The sequence below is a fragment of the Carassius carassius genome, chromosome 29, assembly GCF_963082965.1.
Source record: "Carassius carassius chromosome 29, fCarCar2.1, whole genome shotgun sequence".
NCBI classification, from domain to species: Eukaryota; Metazoa; Chordata; class Actinopteri; order Cypriniformes; family Cyprinidae; genus Carassius; species Carassius carassius.
The window spans coordinates 30,146,227-30,164,740 of record NC_081783.1 but is presented as its reverse complement, the minus strand read 5'-3'; the positions used below and the strand labels follow the sequence as shown (position 1 = coordinate 30,164,740).

General features: G+C 45.2%; 1 protein-coding gene across 1 annotated transcript in view; it reads left to right on the top strand.

Moving 5' to 3' along the window:
- Positions 1-18,048: 18,048 nt before the first annotated feature.
- hdac3 (histone deacetylase 3) overlaps positions 18,049-18,514 on the top strand; it is a 9,142-nt gene continuing 8,676 nt past the window's right edge. Inside the window, exon 1 of the mRNA XM_059516579.1 lies at positions 18,049-18,236. Coding sequence (XP_059372562.1) covers positions 18,182-18,236 — 55 coding nt within the window. The 5' untranslated portion in view covers positions 18,049-18,181. The remainder of the gene's footprint in view (positions 18,237-18,514) is intronic.

Sequence of the window (18,514 nt, the reverse complement as noted above, 5' to 3'; positions counted from 1 at the left end):
CACTGGTTTCATGTCTCTGTCTCCCTTCTGTAGAAAGTTATTACAAAAAGAAGGTTAAATTTGGACATACAATTTTCTAATCAGCCACTTGGGGTAAAAAGAGAATATTGTTAAAAATGTCCACTCTCTCCCTCTTCTGATTGATACTGGTTTCATGTCTCTTTCTCCCTGCTGTAAAAAGTTATTACAAAAAGAAGGTTAATTTTGGACATGCAATTCCCTTTTTCCACCAGTAGGCGTAACATTAAAGGTTGTGAAATATGTCCACTCACTCCCTCTATTGATTGATACTGGTTTTATGTCTCTGTCTCCCTTCTGTAGAAAGTTATTACAAAAAGGAGGTTAATTTTGGACATGCAATTCCCTTTTCTACCAGTAGGGGTTAAAGAAAGGTTGTGAAAAATGTCCACTGTCCCCCTCTATTGATTGACACTGGTTTTATGTCTCTGTCTCACTGCTGTAGAAAGTTATTACAAAAAGAAGGTTAATTTTGGACATGCAATTCCCTAATAAGCCACTTGGGGTAAAATGAAAGGTTGTGAAAAATGTCCACTCTCTCCTTCAATTTATTGACACTGGTTTCATGTCTCTTTCTCCCTGCTGTAGAAAGTTATTACAAAAAGAAAGTTAATTTTGGACATGCAATTCCCTTTTCTACCAGTAGGGTTAAAAAAAAGGTTGTGAAAAATGTCCACTGTCCCCCTCTATTGATTGACACTTGTTTCATGTCTCTGTCTCACTGCTATAGAAAGTTATTACAAAAAGAAGCTTCATTTTGGACATGCAATTCCCTTTTATATCAGTAGGGGTAAAATGAAAGGTTGTGAAAATGTCCACTGCCCCCCTCTATTGATTGACACTTGTTTCATGTCTCTGTCTCACTGCTATAGGAAGTTATTACAAAAAGAAGGTTAATTTTGGACGGGCAATTCCCTTTCCTACCAGTAGGGGTAAAAAGAAAGGTTGTGAAAAATGTCCACTGGCCCCCTCTATTGATTGACACTGGTTTCATGTCTCCGTCTCCCTGCTGTAGAAAGTTATTACAAAAAGGTTAATTTTGGACATGCAATTCCCTTTTCTACCAGTAGGGTTAAAAAGAAAGGTTATGAAAAATGTCCCCTGTCCCCCTCTATTGATTGACACTTGTTTCATGTCTCGGTCATACTGCTATAGAAAGTTATTACAAAAAGAACGGTAATTTTGGACATGTAATTCCCTTTTCTACCAGTAGGGGTAAAAAGAAAGGTTTTTAAAAATGTCCACTGTCCCCCTCTATTGATTGCCAATGGTTTCATGTCTCTATCTCACTAATTTAGAAAGTTATTACAAAAAGAAAGTTAATTTTGGAAATGCAATTCCCTTTTCTACCAGTATGGTTAAAAGTAAAGGTTGTGAAAAATGTCCATTCTCTCCCTCTACTGATTGACACTAGTTTCATGTCTCTGTGTCCCTGCTGTAGAAAGTTATTACAAAAAGGTTAATTTTGGACATGCAATTCCCTAATTAGCCACTTGGGGTAAAAATAGAATATTGTGAAAAATTCCCACTCTCTCCCTATTCTGATTGATACTGGTTTCATGTCTCTATCTTTCTCCTCAAGAAAGTTATTAGAATTTTTTATTTTATTTTGGACATGCAATTACATTTTCTGCTAGAAGGGGTAAAAAAATAAAGGTTGTGAAAAATGTCCACTTTACCCCTCTATTGATTGGTACTGGTTTAATGTCTCTATCGCCCTGTTGAAGAATGTTATTACAAAAAGGTTAATTTTGGACATCCAATCCATAATCAGCCACTTGGGATAAAATAAGAGGTTGTGAAAAATGTCCACTGTCCCACCCTCTATTGATGGACCCTGGCTTTATGTCTCTATCTTTCTGCTGAAGAAAGTTATTACAAAAAGGTTAATTTTGGACATCCAATCCATAATCAGCCACTTGGGGTAAAATAAGAGGTTGTGAGAAATGTCCACTATCTCCCTCTATTGACTGACACTAGTTTCATGTCTCCATCTTCCTGCTGAAGAAAGTTATAACAAAAATAAGGATACTTTTGGACATGCAATTCGCTTTTCTACCAGTAGGTGTAAAATGGAAGGTTGTGAAATTGTCCACTCTCTCCCTTTATTGATTGACACTGGTTTCATGTCTCTGTCTCCCTGCTGTAGAAAGTTATTACAAAAAGAAGGTTAATTTTGGACATGCAATTCCCGTTTCTGCCTGTAGAGGCTAAAAAGAGGCTGTGAAAAAATGTCCACGGTTCCCCACTATTGATTGACACTGTTATCATGTCTATGTGCCCTTTAACTAAAAAGCTATTACAAAAACACCGCCTACTGAGCTATAGCAAAAAACGAAGAAAGTTTGCACTTCCCCCACGGCCCCTCACTGAAGGCTCTGCTGGGAGCGTTCTCTCCCGGCTTTCTGCACATTGCGATGGCTTGCACAGGGCCGTGCTTATTATATCGAGGGAAAATATAGAAAAAGAAGGCGGTGAAACATGATCAGCTTTGCCCTTTTGGCGGTCAAACTGTTTAGATTTTTTTATGGCAATTCGTTTTGGAGTTATTGGCGTTTACTGCTGAATGTGTCATGAATATCGAAAACAAAACCAACTTAACCCCGCTGCTTTAAGTATATCATTTTTAAATAGCTGATAACTTGTAGCAACTTTTAAATTTTTAACACACATCACAACACATTGACACACAACAAACAACACACATCACAACAAACAACACACTGACACACAACAAACATCACACTGACACACAACACAACAAACATCACATTGACACACAACAAACAACACATCAACAAACACTGACACACAACAAACAACACACTGACACACAAAAAACAACACACATCAACAAACACACTGACACACAACACAACAAACAACACACTGACACACAACAAACAACACACATTAACAGACACACTGACACACAACAAACAACACACATCAACAAACACACTGACACACAACACAACAAACAACACACATCAACAAATGTAAAATATTGTAAAATAATAAAATATTGTTATACATAATAAAAGATAGTCTAGTAACATAGACTATGTTACTAGTAACATAGTCAGTAGAATCCCGGTTTGGAGGGTTACGGACCAACACTGTGACGAATGCATCTTCGACTCAATGGTTTACTGGTTATAGTATGGACCTGGTAGGCTGACGGCGTAGCCGTGGTAGTGAGCTTGAGCTGACGGCAGAGAGCGCCGGAGATGAAGTTTCCTGCTGACCCAGAATCGAGGAGGACGGACGGGGCACACGGAGTTGATATGCCCCTGAGATGCACAGTAGAGGTAGAGATTCTGCCCGTTACCCCGCCTTCCCTCAATAGTACCAGGTGAAAAACGAATCCGCATTCTGTTGCGCGTGCCTGGGCTGGATAAAGTGGATAAAGTGTATAATTATTGGTATACACGGGGAACTGACGCTACGCAAAGAGCAGTGCTGACTCAAAGAAACATTAGTATTAGAGCTTGATATTACTGTGCGGGAGCAGGTACTCACCAAAGAACTCTGAAGTGACAGCCGGTTTTTCACCTAAATAGCTTAATGCTAAAAGCCAATAAATGGATGAAAGAAATTTACAAGGCCTAATCATTGAGTGGAATCCAGTTTAATTATTCAAATAGTGAGACCTATCTTTTTCAAGTGTGGGAAAGCGCACAGTTAAAGAAAACACTCGACAGTGAAAAACCGGGACCAGGATTGGAGGATTTCACCTGGAGGCCTGGAAGAAGAAAGGTAAACTGCTGTGGTGTCATCCCAAAGTGTACATCATTATTCCGCCATTCCAACTGGAGGGTATGGCGGAGACCAAAGCCATTGGAACACCTTAAAGCTGAAAGAACCAGTGCAAAAAGACTCTTCTCTCGGCTCGTCAATTCCATTTCAAGAACCCATATGGATATGGGGGAGGAAGAGCTCAGAGAAAGCCTCAACAACCTTTCACTTCAAGCCACAAAAGTCATGGAGGCAAATGAGGACGTGGAGGCTGCTTTCATTATGGAAGGTGAGGCTGAGTTGGATGCAGAGGATGTTCCAGCATTAAGTACACAACAAAAGGCTGACCTAGAGAAGGCCGCAAGAGAATGTGATCAGAAACTGAAGGAGAGCAAAGATCTAATTCTGAAGACTCTCTGGACCAGTTTTGGGGATCCCCAAATGTCCCTGGCTTTCCAAGTGGCAGAGGCGGAATGTGACCGGGTCTTTTTAGTTCAACCTTGTGCGAAACTGGAAGCATATGATTTCATGCTGAGCCACCTTGGAGGATTGTTTAAATCTGCAAGAGAAGCGCATACCCGGTGGAATTGTTGGGCCCCTTCTCCTGAGCAGAAAGATTTTAACAGTCGTCTGAGGGAGCTTGAGATTTGTCTCCCCAAGCTGGTTTCCAGAAAATCTGAATTTATTCAAGCAAAATTCAAGCAGGATTCTGAGAGCGAAGCAGGTATAGCCCACAGTTCTCCAAGGTCAGCAATCAAGTTGAAACCTACTTACCTTCCTAAGTTTGCTGGAAGCAAACGAGATTTTCATCGTTGGAGGAAAGAGTGGGAAGCTCTGCAGAGGCAAGGTGAACCAACCATGTCAAAAGAGGTGAAGAAATTTCAGCTGCTGCATAGTCTTGATGATAAAGTGGCAAAAGAGTTTCGACTGAAAGCTTATAGTTCAGCAGAAGAAATATTCCATGTCCTGGAGAATCGCTTTGGGAATAGAGCTGCTATTGTCCTCGAAATTGTGGAAGAGTTGCAAGCAATGCCACCAGTAAAAGGTCACCAAGCCAGGAAAATAGTGGAGCTGATTCAAATTGTTGAAAAGGCGCAGTCTGACCTAAGTGAGCTTGGAGACACCGGTGCCATGAAGAATCCCTTGGTGATAAGATCCATTGAGAGCAAATTCCCGGAGTCACTAAAGAAGGAATGGCTGGTTTATATTGCTGGTGAGGAAAATGTTGTTGCACCACACAATCGTTTTGACAAGCTCCTTGAATTCCTTAAAGAGCAAGAGGCAATATATGAGCAGCTGGAGCAGTTAAGAGAAGATGAACCGAGCAGGAAGGATACCAGGTCTGACCCGAGGCATGCTAGAACAAGAGCCACCAACGTGAGCAGTGACCCAGCAGGTTGTATTGACTGTGGAGACAGTAAACACAAGAAGCTGTATTTCTGTAGGAAATTTAAGACCCTAAGACCTTCAGAGAGAAAGGATGTGGTAAGGAGGCTCAGAGCATGCAATAGGTGTCTGGAAATCCATGATAGTGGCGCATACTGCAAAACCACTTACCTGTGCAGAAATGTGGAATGCAAAGACCAACAAAATCCTGAGCACCATTTTTACCTGTGTTCATATGCTGAAACCAAAAGTAATCCCCAGAGAAGAACAAAGTCTGGCTCAGTGGGAGGTGGAAAGTGCACAGAGGCTCAGGAGGAATTCCTCTCCAAGCTGTTACCTGAATTGGCTCAGCAGTGTCGAGATGCATTCTGCAATTCAGCTTCCAGAACCTTCAACTCCGTGGCAAGTGAGCAGGGGCTACTAGCAGAAATTGGTTTGCATGAATTTCCTGTCATCATGATGCGATTGCAGTAATGGCCAATGCAGGACAAAGAGTTGGAACATTGATTGACCTGGCCTCGGATACAAATTACATCACCCACAAAGCTGCTAAGGAATTAAACCTTCGAAGCGAAGACCTCACTTTGGTGGTATATGGAGTTGGCGGGATGAAGGTATCGGTTGAAAAAAAGCGGTACCTACTGAAGATCAGAGTTTGCACCCCCAGAGGTACTCTTAAGTCACACCAGTTGGTGTGTTATGGACTCGCCAGTATTGCAGAGATCCATCGGCATGTGACAGCCAAAAAGCTGCAAAGAATATTCCCTGACATTCCACTGCATGAATTGGTAAGACCCCAAGAAATCCAACTCCTTATAAGCCACAAGGAAGGACAGCTGGTGCCCCAGAAGATTCGTGTAGTTGGAGATCTTGTCCTCTGGAATGGTCCTCTGGGGATAACTATTGGAGGTACTCACCCTGACCTTTTTGAAGAGCTTGCTGTAACTGCACATATGTCAAAAACTCATTTTGCACATTCAATGAGGACTGTGCCAGTCAAGTACGAAGAGTTCACCTGTAAAGGTCCAGCTACTCATCAGTCTCCTGTGTATCCCGCTGTTCAATCAAGCACTGCAGCCATAAAGCGAGATTTCCTGGAATGGTGGAAGTGGGACAGTATCGGAGCCGCTTGTGAGCCCAAGTGTGGAGGTTGTCGCTGCGGAAATTGCCAGCCAGGGGGCAAAGAAATGACACTTGCTGAAGAAAGAGAAGTGGAAATGGTGAAAAATGGCTTAACATATGTAAATGGAGATGAGCACTGTGAGGAACCACACTGGCATGCTAAGTACCCATGGACAGAGGATCCAGCTTCCCTGCCAAATAACAGAAGGGCTGTCGAAGCAACATTCCTCAGGACAGAAAAACAGCTGGCAAAGGAACCAGAATGGAAAGCTGCCTATGCAGTGCAAGTGCATGATATGGTCCATCGCAAAGCAGCAGTAAAGTTGTCAAATGGTGATTGAAAGCTGGACCGGGCCAGTGTGGTACATCAGCCACCTAATCACTCCAAATCCTCACTCTGTTCCAACCACAGTAAGGCTAGTCTGGAACAGCAGTCAAAAGTTTAGAGGTTTGAGCTTGAATGACCTGCTCCTCAAAGGTCCAGATGTGCTCAACCCAATTCGTGCTATTCTGTTGAGGTTTCGAGCTGGAGCCTTTGCTGCCTTGGGTGACATACGGAAAAAATTCAAAACTCTATCTGGCTGGAAGACCAAGAAGTCCATCTGCACAGATTCCTCTGGCGTGACTCTGGAGAAGATGAAATGGAAGAATATGCCATAACAAGGGTAAATATTGGAGGCAAACCAGCAGGCTGCATTGCTCAACTGGCCATGCGAGAGACTGCAAATCTACCCATATTCAGTCACTTTAAGGAAGAGCGACGTGTGCTGCAAGAAGATTCTTATGTTGACGACATCCTGACTTCCCACAACAGCATGGATCAACTGAAGGTTATCACATTGAATGTTGAGCAGATCCTAAAAGCTGGTGGATTCCACATAAAGCCCTGGGTCTACTCCGATCAAAGTGGGAAGAAAGAGCCCAGAGACAAGAATACTGAGCCAAAGACTATGTTCTTACCAAATCAGCTTACAGAAGGTGACAATAAAGCCCTTGGCCTTGGATATACAATACAAGATGACAAGCTTCACATCATGATCGCTGTGAATTTCTCAAAGAAAAGGGGTCTCTCAAAGTCTCAGGGCTGTATGATCCGCTAGGTCTGGTGACTCCAGCCAAACAAAAAGGTGCAATTCTGGTGCGAAGAGCCTTTCAAGAGGCCAAAGTTATCTACGGCCCAACTAAGGATACCTGGGATGCATCTTTGTCGGAGTGTCTATGGGAGGATGCAATCAAGCTTCTGGAAGAGTATGTGATTTAAAGCAGCACCAACGTCCAGGATTAGTGGTGGGTTCCAGGTCAAATTAATATTGCAAATATCATCACGAGAGGAGCTGGACCAAAGGATTTGGATGAAGACTCTGAGTGGCAGTCAGGTCCAAAGTTCATCAGTTTACCAGTGAACGAGTGGCCAATTAAATCTGCTAAAGATGTTGCTGCTGCAGCCAGAGAAAACATCCCAAAGATCCAGAAGAAAGCTTTAGTTGCAGCACTTACCAGAGCTCAGTTGAAGAAACAAAAGCCAGAAGAAAATCTGAGTTTAATCCAGACGGAGCCGAGTAGACCACCTGGCGGAACAGTAGTTCAAGAGTTAATTAATGTGAAAAGATTCAGCAATCTAACACGGTTGATCAAGACGGTGGCATTGGTCTGGAGAGCTGCAAAAAAGTTTCTTCAAGTCAAGACAATGGACAAACTAAAGTGGGAGGCGGTATCATAAGCTAGTGTTATCACTCTCAAAGAAAGGGAAGATTCATTCAGAGACCTCTGCTTAGCAGTGCAAATAGATGTGATCTTCTCAAACATCACAATAGATCAACTGATCATTTACAGGGACATGGCAACTGGACTTTTGGTGTGTGGTGGCAGAGTTCAAGTCTTTAAGGAAGACGACCAAAAAGTCGTTGATCAATGCATCTTCTGCAAAAAAACAAAGGCCAGAGTATGTCAACAAGTTATGGGTAAACTACCTGAAGAGAGAACGAGACCTGCTGCACCATTTGAGTTCACTGCTATTGACCTGTTCAGACCCTACCAAGTAAAGTATGATGTCAAGAGAAGAGCATCAATGAGAGTTTAGGGAGTTGTCCTTTGCTGTATGGCAAGTAGAGCTATTCATGTAGAGCTAGCAAATTCTCTTTCTACAGAGAGCTTCCTATTGGCATACCAGAGGTTTACGGCAGTTAGAGGTCATCCCCGAAAGGTCTGGTCAGACCCAGGAACCAATTTCATTGGTGCAAAACCTGTATTGAAGGATCTGTATGCTTTTCTGGAAAGTCAAGATAATGCAACTTTAGAGGAGTATGCAGTTAAAAATGGAACACAGTTTAGCTGGATGCACTTTCCGGGCGATTCACCACACCGAAACGGAGCTGCGGAAGCTGCAGTGCGTGTTACAAAGAAAGCTCTCCAAAGTCTTGGACCTTACTTTCAGTGAGTTCTTAACAGCACTTCAACTAGCAGCCAATCTTGTAAACGAGCATCCTATTTATGCAAGAGTTCAGAGCCGGGAAGACTACATACAATACGTTACGCCAAACTCACTATTGCTTGGTCGAGCCACACAGACAGGGGATTACAAGGCATTCAACTTTGCCAACTACTCCTATAAACTGCTGCGAGAGATACAAACCCAAGTCAATTGCTTTTGAAGATCCTAGAGCCAACTTGCTGGTCCAAACCTGTTTGTGAGGAACAAGTGACATACAGCAGAGAGGAACATTGCAGTTGGAGACATTGTGTGGCTATGTGATCAAAATGCACTAAGAGGGCAGTTTAAGCTCAGAAGAGTCATCAGTATAAACTCTGATCGAAGGGGCATCGTAAGGGATGTAAATGTTCGGGTGTCTCCAAACTACTGTGTTCCTGTCCAGAATTCAACGGTCAAAGATTCTGCATCCTGTGAAAGGAAGAGGGTCTGTCAAGGTACTGTGCTGCATAGAGACGTTAGACGCCTTGTTGTTCTTCTCCCCATCGAAGAGCAAATGAGGATTGAGTAAAGGCTATAAAATGGCACGGTTGCTAAGCTGTGCGATCTTCCAAGTGGAATCTGAAGGGTCGAGTGGGAGGTTTTGCGGCAAACCGCCAGTTACCCCACCTTCCCTCATTAGTACCAGGTGAAACTAATCCGCATTCTGTTGCACGTGCCTGGGCTGGATATCATCACGAGAGGAGCTGGACCAAAGGATTTGGATGAAGACTCTGAGTGGCAGTCAGGTCCAAAGTTCATCAGTTTACCAGTGAACGAGTGGCCAATTAAATCTGCTAAAGATGTTGCTGCTGCAGCCAGAGAAAACATCCCAAAGATCCAGAAGAAAGCTTTAGTTGCAGCACTTACCAGAGCTCAGTTGAAGAAACAAAAGCCAGAAGAAAATCTGAGTTTAATCCAGACGGAGCCGAGTAGACCACCTGGCGGAACAGTAGTTCAAGAGTTAATTAATGTGAAAAGATTCAGCAATCTAACACGGTTGATCAAGACGGTGGCATTGGTCTGGAGAGCTGCAAAAAAGTTTCTTCAAGTCAAGACAATGGACAAACTAAAGTGGGAGGCGGTATCATAAGCTGGTGTTATCACTCTCAAAGAAAGGGAAGATTCATTCAGAGACCTCTGCTTAGCAGTGCAAATAGATGTGATCTTCTCAAACATCACAATAGATCAACTGGTCATTTACAGGGACATGGCAACTGGACTTTTGGTGTGTGGTGGCAGAGTTCAAGTCTTTAAGGAAGACGACCAAAAAGTCGTTGATCAATGCATCTTCTGCAAAAAAACAAAGGCCAGAGTATGTCAACAAGTTATGGGTAAACTACCTGAAGAGAGAACGAGACCTGCTGCACCATTTGAGTTCACTGCCATTGACCTGTTCAGACCCTACCAAGTAAAGTATGATGTCAAGAGAAGAGCATCAATGAGAGTTTAGGGAGTTGTCCTTTGCTGTATGGCAAGTAGAGCTATTCATGTAGAGCTAGCAAATTCTCTTTCTACAGAGAGCTTCCTATTGGCATACCAGAGGTTTACGGCAGTTAGAGGTCATCCCCGAAAGGTCTGGTCAGACCCAGGAACCAATTTCATTGGTGCAAAACCTGAATTGAAGGATCTGTATGCTTTTCTGGAAAGTCAAGATAATGCAACTTTAGAGGAGTATGCAGTTAAAAATGGAACACAGTTTGGCTGGATGCACTTTCCGGGCGATTCACCACACCGAAACGGAGCTGCGGAAGCTGCAGTGCGTGTTACAAAGAAAGCTCTCCAAAGTCTTGGACCTTACTTTCAGTGAGTTCTTAACAGCACTTCAACTAGCAGCCAATCTTGTAAACGAGCATCCTATTTATGCAAGAGTTCAGAGCCGGGAAGACTACATACAATACGTTACGCCAAACTCACTATTGCTTGGTCGAGCCACACAGACAGGGGATTACAAGGCATTCAACTTTGCCAACTACTCCTATAAACTGCTGCGAGAGATACAAACCCAAGTCAATTGCTTTTGAAGATCCTAGAGCCAACTTGCTGGTCCAAACCTGTTTGTGAGGAACAAGTGACATACAGCAGAGAGGAACATTGCAGTTGGAGACATTGTGTGGCTATGTGATCAAAATGCACTAAGAGGGCAGTTTAAGCTCAGAAGAGTCATCAGTATAAACTCTGATCGAAGGGGCATCGTAAGGGATGTAAATGTTCGGGTGTCTCCAAACTACTGTGTTCCTGTCCAGAATTCAACGGTCAAAGATTCTGCATCCTGTGAAAGGAAGAGGGTCTGTCAAGGTACTGTGCTGCATAGAGACGTTAGACGCCTTGTTGTTCTTCTCCCCATCGAAGAGCAAATGAGGATTGAGTAAAGGCTATAAAATGGCACGGTTGCTAAGCTGTGCGATCTTCCAAGTGGAATCTGAAAGGTCGAGTGGGAGGTTTTGCGGCAAACCGCCAGTTACCCCACCTTCCCTCATTAGTACCAGGTGAAACTAATCCGCATTCTGTTGCACGTGCCTGGGCTGGATAAAGCAGCACACCGGTTTAATTATTGGTAAACATGGGGAAACTGACGCTACGCAAAGAGCAGTGCTGACTCAAAGAAAAATTATTTTAAATCGTAAAAATATTGCACAATATTACTGCCTTTGCTGTATTTCGGATCAAATAGAGTGCCGAAGTTATGACGTCAGTTTGGGTTCCCTCGATCGAAAAGCCATGCATTTTCCCCATAGACTTTTGGAAAATCACAGAAAATAAGATCTGTGTTCAACAAAGAGTTATGACCCTTACACGTTTTGTCTATCAAGATAATCTTTACAAATTACTCCAAAATGTATACATTTTGAAGCCTAAATAAAGCCGTCAGATATAAAATGCTAACGCTAGGCTATAAACGGACTACAGCACACCACGGTCACGGATCAACGTCATCATCAAGCTTCCTCAAACTTTATTTAAAAAAACACGCTCGCTCATTATGATCTGCGCTGTGTATGAACACTTATCCACTTCTCCATGAGAATATTGCCTATTCATTTTTTTTTTTAATGTTAGAAACTAATTTTGTTTATGTGTGTCTCTCTGAGATTTTTTTTATCTTTTGTTAATGTTTTGTAATATTTTGTTATTTTATATAAACCTTAATATTATTTTCTTTGTGATTAAGATTATTATGCCTTATCATTGTGCCCCAAATAAACTTTAAAGATTATCTTTCACTGTATTATGTTAGATTGTATGTTTGCATACCATTTGCTAATTCACCAGAAGAAAAAAAACACGCTTTTACCATCTCAGAAGCACTAAGGTTAGCTATGGCCGTATCAATTTCCATTATTATGTCCTTGTTTCTTAGACGATAGAAAAACCATAGATCGAGGAGAGAACCACTATAAATCTGGACATGTAGAACAGTGCAGCTTAGATGCTGGTTTACTTACCTGTATTGTAAGGGCCAGCATGAGGGACAAGGTTTATCGAGTCTCGGTAAGTAAAACTAGGGAGGGATAACGTTAGATGAGTTATAATAGTGTTCTATGTATTTAAGATAACTATACAAACAATCTCTGAACAAGCATAACACAGTTAAATTCCAAACATTTAATATAATAGTTGTTTATAATTACATATGTTGAATTTAAAGAGAATTGTCCAATAGCATCAACAAATGCTTATTATAATATAAATAAACCATATATGTTCCCTAAATAAACCATATATACTCATTTTGTTCACATTTTCTATATATTTTTACCTGGTAATCCTCAAGCCCCAATGTGAGAGTCAGTGTAGTAAATTTTATCTCACATTCACATTACTGTGAGCTGACTGGAGTGTAGTTACAATAGTATACAAGTAGTATACAATAGTTTAACATTTAATTTTTGGTATTTGTCAGACAGGTGACTTGCAATGCATTCAGGCTATACATATTAGCATACTCTCTGGGAATTGAACTCGCAACCTTTTGCACAGTTAATAAAATGCTCTAATAACTGAGCCACAGAAACCTTACAGCAAGAGCTGTAGTAAACATCTTTATTTTCATAAAATAAGTTAACTGAAAACAAACTATATACTAATTATATACTAATTGCAAAAACTGATGTCACAACAGGTCTCTAAAGGGAAAGATGACATTGTTGCTACAATGGGTGGTTGAACATTTCAGGGAGTATGAATGATCTTCCAAATTTGTCCAGTGGGAACATCGTTTGTGGATAAAAACAAAACAGGGATATTTTTCCCTGCAGGAAAATGACAGCTGCAGATGCGAGAATGGACACTGGGCTTTCGGTCAGCTCGTCTGAGGATAAATTCAAAATAAGCAATGTTAGTTTTATGGAAGTTACACCTTTACAGATTAAAATTACAAAGTGGGTTGAAAAAAAAAAAAAAAAAACACAATAAAATATTTGTATTATATTAGAATGGAGTTTAGCACTTACTGTCACGTGCGTTGATACAAGGAACGAAGAGAGATCCAAGTGCAGGTATGAGTTTTAATTGAAGGGCAAATCCGAAGGGGTAAACAGTCCAGGCAGGGTCAAAACCAGGAAATCCAATAACATGAACACAAAACAAGAACACACGGAAAGAGCAGACTATGAACTGTATCTCATATAAGACAAGGACTCCGTGACAAAGACTCAGACAGACCAGGTATAAATACACAAAAGGATAATGGGGAAACAGGAGACAGGTGGGAAACAATCAATTAACTAAACAAGAAGGAAGGTGACCAAATAAGGAGACAGGAAGTGATAATATGATAAACACCGTGGGAACTGAGGACACCTAGTGGAAACCCAGGGAACACAACCCAGACACTGTGACAGTACCCCCCCTCTACGGAGCGGCTCCCAGACGCTCCAAGACAGACACAAAAGAGAGACCAGGAGGGAGGCGGACAGGTGGAGGCTCAGGGGGAGGGACGGAGGGCCAGAAAAGAAAAACATGGGGAACAGGCACCAGAATGTAAACACAAAACAGGAAGACCAGGAGGGAGGAGGACCGGAGGAGGTTCAGGGGAAGGGATGGAGGGCCAGACTAACAGAGGGGAACAGGGACAGAAGTGAACACATAAAACAAAAACAACAACAACATGAAGCCCCCCAGGGCGGAGCGGAAGACCACCACAACCGTGTAGTCAGAGCGAGAGCCCCCCAGGGCGGAGCAGATGACCACCACCCCCCTGTGGTCGATGCCGGAGTCCCCCAGGGCGGAGCAGATAACCACCACCCCCCTGTGGTCGATGCCGGAGTCCAACAGGGCCGAGCAGCAGACCACCCCGTGACTTGACTTGTCTCTGGAAGGTCCCCGGTGACCGGCCCTGACTCTGGAGGGTCCCCGGTGACCGGCCCTTACTCTGGAGGGTCCCCGGTGACCGGCCCTGACTCTGGAGGGTCCACGGTGACCTGCCCTGACTCTGGAGGGTCCCCGGTGACATGCCCTGACTCTGGAGGGTCCCCGGTGACATGCCCTCACTCTGGAGGGTCCCCGGTGACATGCCCTCACTCTGGAGGGTCCCCGGTGACATGCCCTGACTCTGGAGGGTCCCCGGTGACCGGCCCGGACTCTGGAGGGTCCCCGGTGACATGCCCTGACTCTGGAGGGTCCCCGGTGACATGCCCTGACTCTGGAGGGTCCCCGGTGACATGCCCGGACTCTGGAGGGTCTCCGGTGACATGCCCGGACTCTGGAGGGTCCCCGGTGACATGCCCTCACTCTGGAGGGTCCCCGGTGACATGCCCTGACTCTGGAGGGTCCCCGGTGACCGGCCCGGACTCTGGAGGGTCCCCGGTGACATGCCCTGACTCTGGAGGGTCCCCGGTGACATGCCCTGACTCTGGAGGGTCCCCGGTGACATGCCCTGACTCTGGAGGGTCCCCGGTGACATGCCCGGACTCTGGAGGGTCCCCGGTGACATGCCCGGACTCTGGAGGGTCCCCGGTGACATGCCCGGACTCTGGAGGGTCCCCGGTGACATGCCCGGACTCTGGAGGGTCCCCGGTGACATGCCCGGACTCTGGAGGGTCCCCGGTGACACGCCCTGACTCTGGAGGGTCCCCGGTGACATGCCCTGACTCTGGAGGGTCCCCGGTGACATGCCCGGACTCTGGAGGGACCCCGGTGACATGCCCGGACTCTGGAGGGTCCCCGGTGACATGCCCGGACTCTGGAGGGTCCCCGGTGACATGCCCGGACTCTGGAGGGTCCCCGGTGACCGGCCCGGACTCTGGAAGGTCCCCGGTGACCGGCCCTGACTCTGGAGGGTCCCCGGTGACCGGCCCTGACTCTGGAGGGTCCACTGGCACCTGACTCGACTCTGGAGGGTCCACTGGCACCTGACTCGACTCTGGAGGGTCCACTGGCACCTGACTCGACTCTGGAGGGTCAACCGGGAACTGACTCGACTCTGGAAAGTCAATGGGCACCTGACTTGACTTTGGACTGCCTGTGGAGACGTGAGACGCCTCGGCTTCGGACACTGCCTCTGGAACGGCCTCGGGAGCGGCATCGGGCACCGCCTCTGCCTCCGGAACAGCATCGGCCACCGCCTCGGCATCGGCCACCGCCTCGGCCTCCGGCACCGCCTCGGCCACCGCCTCGGCCTCCGGCACGGCGTCGGGCACCGCCTCGGCCTCCGGCACGGCGTCGGGCACCGCCTCGGCGTCCGGCACAGCCTCGGGCACCGCCTCGGCCACCGCCTCGGCCTCCGGCACGGCGTCGGGCACCGCCTCGGCCTCCGGCACAGCCTCGGGCACCGCCTCGGCCTCCGGCACAGCCTCGGGCACCGCCTCGGCCTCCGGCACAGCCTCGGGCACCGCCTCGGCCTCCGGCACAGCCTCGGGCACAGCCTCGGGCACAACCTCGGGCACAGTCTCGGCATCGGCCTCGCGCACCGGCACGGCCTCGGCCTCCGGCACGGCCTCGGCCTCGGGCACCGCCTCCGCGTCCGGCACATCCTCGAGCACCGCCTCCGCGTACGGCACAGCCTCGGGCACCGCCTCGGCCTCCGGCACAGCCTCGGGCACAGCCTCGGGCACCGCCTCGGGCACCGCCTCGGCCTCCGGCACAGCCTCGGGCACCGCCTCGGCCTCCGTAACAGCCTCGGGCACCGCCTCGGCCTCCGGCACAGCCTCGGGCCCTTTTATTGAAGGGCAAATCCGAAGGGGTAAACAGTCCAGGCAGGGTCAAAACCAGGAAATCCAATAACATGAACACAAAACAAGACCACACGGAAAGAGCAGACTATGAACTGTATCTCACATAAGACAAGGACTCCGTGACAAAGACTCAGACAGACCAGGTATAAATACACAAAAGGATAATGGGGAAACAGGAGACAGGTGGGGAACAGTCAATTAACTAAACAAGGAGGAAGGTGACCAAATAAGGAGACAGGAAGTGATAATATGATAAACACTGTGGGAACTGAGGACACCTAGTGGAAACCCAGGGAACACAACCCAGACACTGTGACACTTACATTAATATAAGTGGGTAAATGCCAAGTTCACAAATATCAGGGTGCAGGACCCACCCTTTCTATAATTATATCCAAACTAGTTACAATAAGCCAATAAACCAGGTATTATTTTGAATATTTTAAACAAACACATTTCTCGACGTAACGTTAGCCTTTAATAAAACTGCAGCCGATCTAATCTAACAGTGGCAAAGTAAACAAGCATTTAGATATTTTAAGAGAAAGACAAAGGTATTTTAGCTGTTGATTTGGTTATGAAAAACGTTTTTTCTTGCTAGCCTTTTTAACTCCATCTGACCGTCAAAGTAACAATAGCATGTTAAGCAATATGCACCATTAAAGTTTCGTCGTGGCCACATTAAGGCAGTAAATACGGTGTTCACATGGAAATCATCGTTGTGGGAGCTTACCTTACGGCACGAACCCAGAGTCTCCGCTGGGTAACATCGGACGGAAAACGAGCATCTTTCATTCGACGACTTGTGCTTGTATCTCGGGACAAAACAAAACACCATTGTCGAACTACAGTCTCTCCACAGAAATAAAGAACTGGTAATCGGTTACCTTAATATCACAGAATTCTGTGTACAATAATATTTGTAAAAACTACAACTTGAAAAGACTAAATATATAACGTTATGTATATTAACTGAAAGATAAACTGAACGTGAGGCTGAAACGCGGGCTAGTGAGAGATTTCATGTTTGTCTTGATTACGTCTGAAGTCCCCGCCAAAGGATGTAGTCCCTTTTAGCAACTTGTTAGCAACCACCGTTTTTAAGACACAATAAAGTTTTAAAAAATCACAAGCAGGTTATGACTGGTGTGTTTTATGTCATAGATCAAAACGTGAAAATATTTAGAGGCTTTGTTAACCACAGACCTTATTTCAGGTGATTTAGTAAAAACCCATTCAAAAAACCCATAGACTTTAGGGCGAGGGAACCCGTAGCGCTAAAATGCTAACTCACTTCCGCGTTTTGGCCTACAAAGTGACGTCATAACTTCGGCACTCTATAAATGCAGGATTGGTGAGCAGACGTGACGTGTAGGATAAAATGTCAGGACACCGACCCACATCTGTGTGAAAATCCATTCGGGCCAGATCTGGGCCGACACTGCTTGCTGTCTAGGTTGGGTCTGGGTTATATAAGGCACAGGTGGGGCTCAGATTTGGGGATTCTGGTTTACTTAAGGCTAAGAATTGGCACTAATAATAAAACCTGTTTTGGCCCAGATCAGGGCCAGCTAAGGCTGATTAACTGGCTGAGATTCGGGCTGGTTATGGCCCATGTGTGGCCCGAGTCTTTAATCCAGTTCTTTGCCACTTCCGGGCCGCCATTCTTTGCGGTACCTGGGCTGAGGGAAAAGTCATTGTGCGACCCGGATCTGGGCCAGAAGACATTTGCTATGTTGGTAAAGGTAGATTTTGCATAATAGGCCTAGGTGCCCTTTAATAGACAAAAGCTTCAGTTATTGAAATCTCTTTGGCAGTTTCACACAAAGGTTTCAAAAGCAGTGTTTGGATCACATCGGTGCTGATATTCATGACAGAATGACTCCATGAACAGGTAACTTCAGTTCAGACTGAAATCACCCAGCTGATTCACATTCTTGTTCTCTGACAATGACAAAAATTGCAGAGAAATCAAAGCATCAAACTGTGTGTCAGCAAACCTCTCACAGACCGAACTCATGGTTTGAAATATTTATTTTATTTTTGTTTATTATGCGCCAAACATTGTATGAAATCGAGTTGTGTATTTACTGCAGTAGTTGTGAGGTGGTGCTGTGCAGCACGAGCTCTGCGCAGCAGCAACCACGAAGAAGAGGAAACGCGCACTTCCGGTTCTGTAATGAAGATGGCGACAGGGGTGCAGAGAGTAAATAAATGAAAAAATAAAAACTCTCTGTGTCAGAATTAACCGTTTTTATTCAGACTCTGCGACATAATGATGAGCAGAACGGCGTACTTCTACGACCCAGACGTGGGTAACTTCCACTACGGTAAGAGTGAAGTGTGTTAGCGGAAGCGGCTAATCCGAGAGTATGATCAGTGTTTACAGAGAGACCGCACACATCACATCAGATCGGATCAGTGCTGTCTTTAACTCACAGAGAGATGTTTTCACTGCACGCCGCACTGTACTGTAAAAATGATCAGATTCATGAACACACATGAGCGAGCCGTGTATGATGAACGGCTGCTGAGACAGACTCATTCAGAACTGCCCTAGAGAGATATCTCCAGATGTGTCCAGTCTCGCAATGAGCTTTTCTTTTAT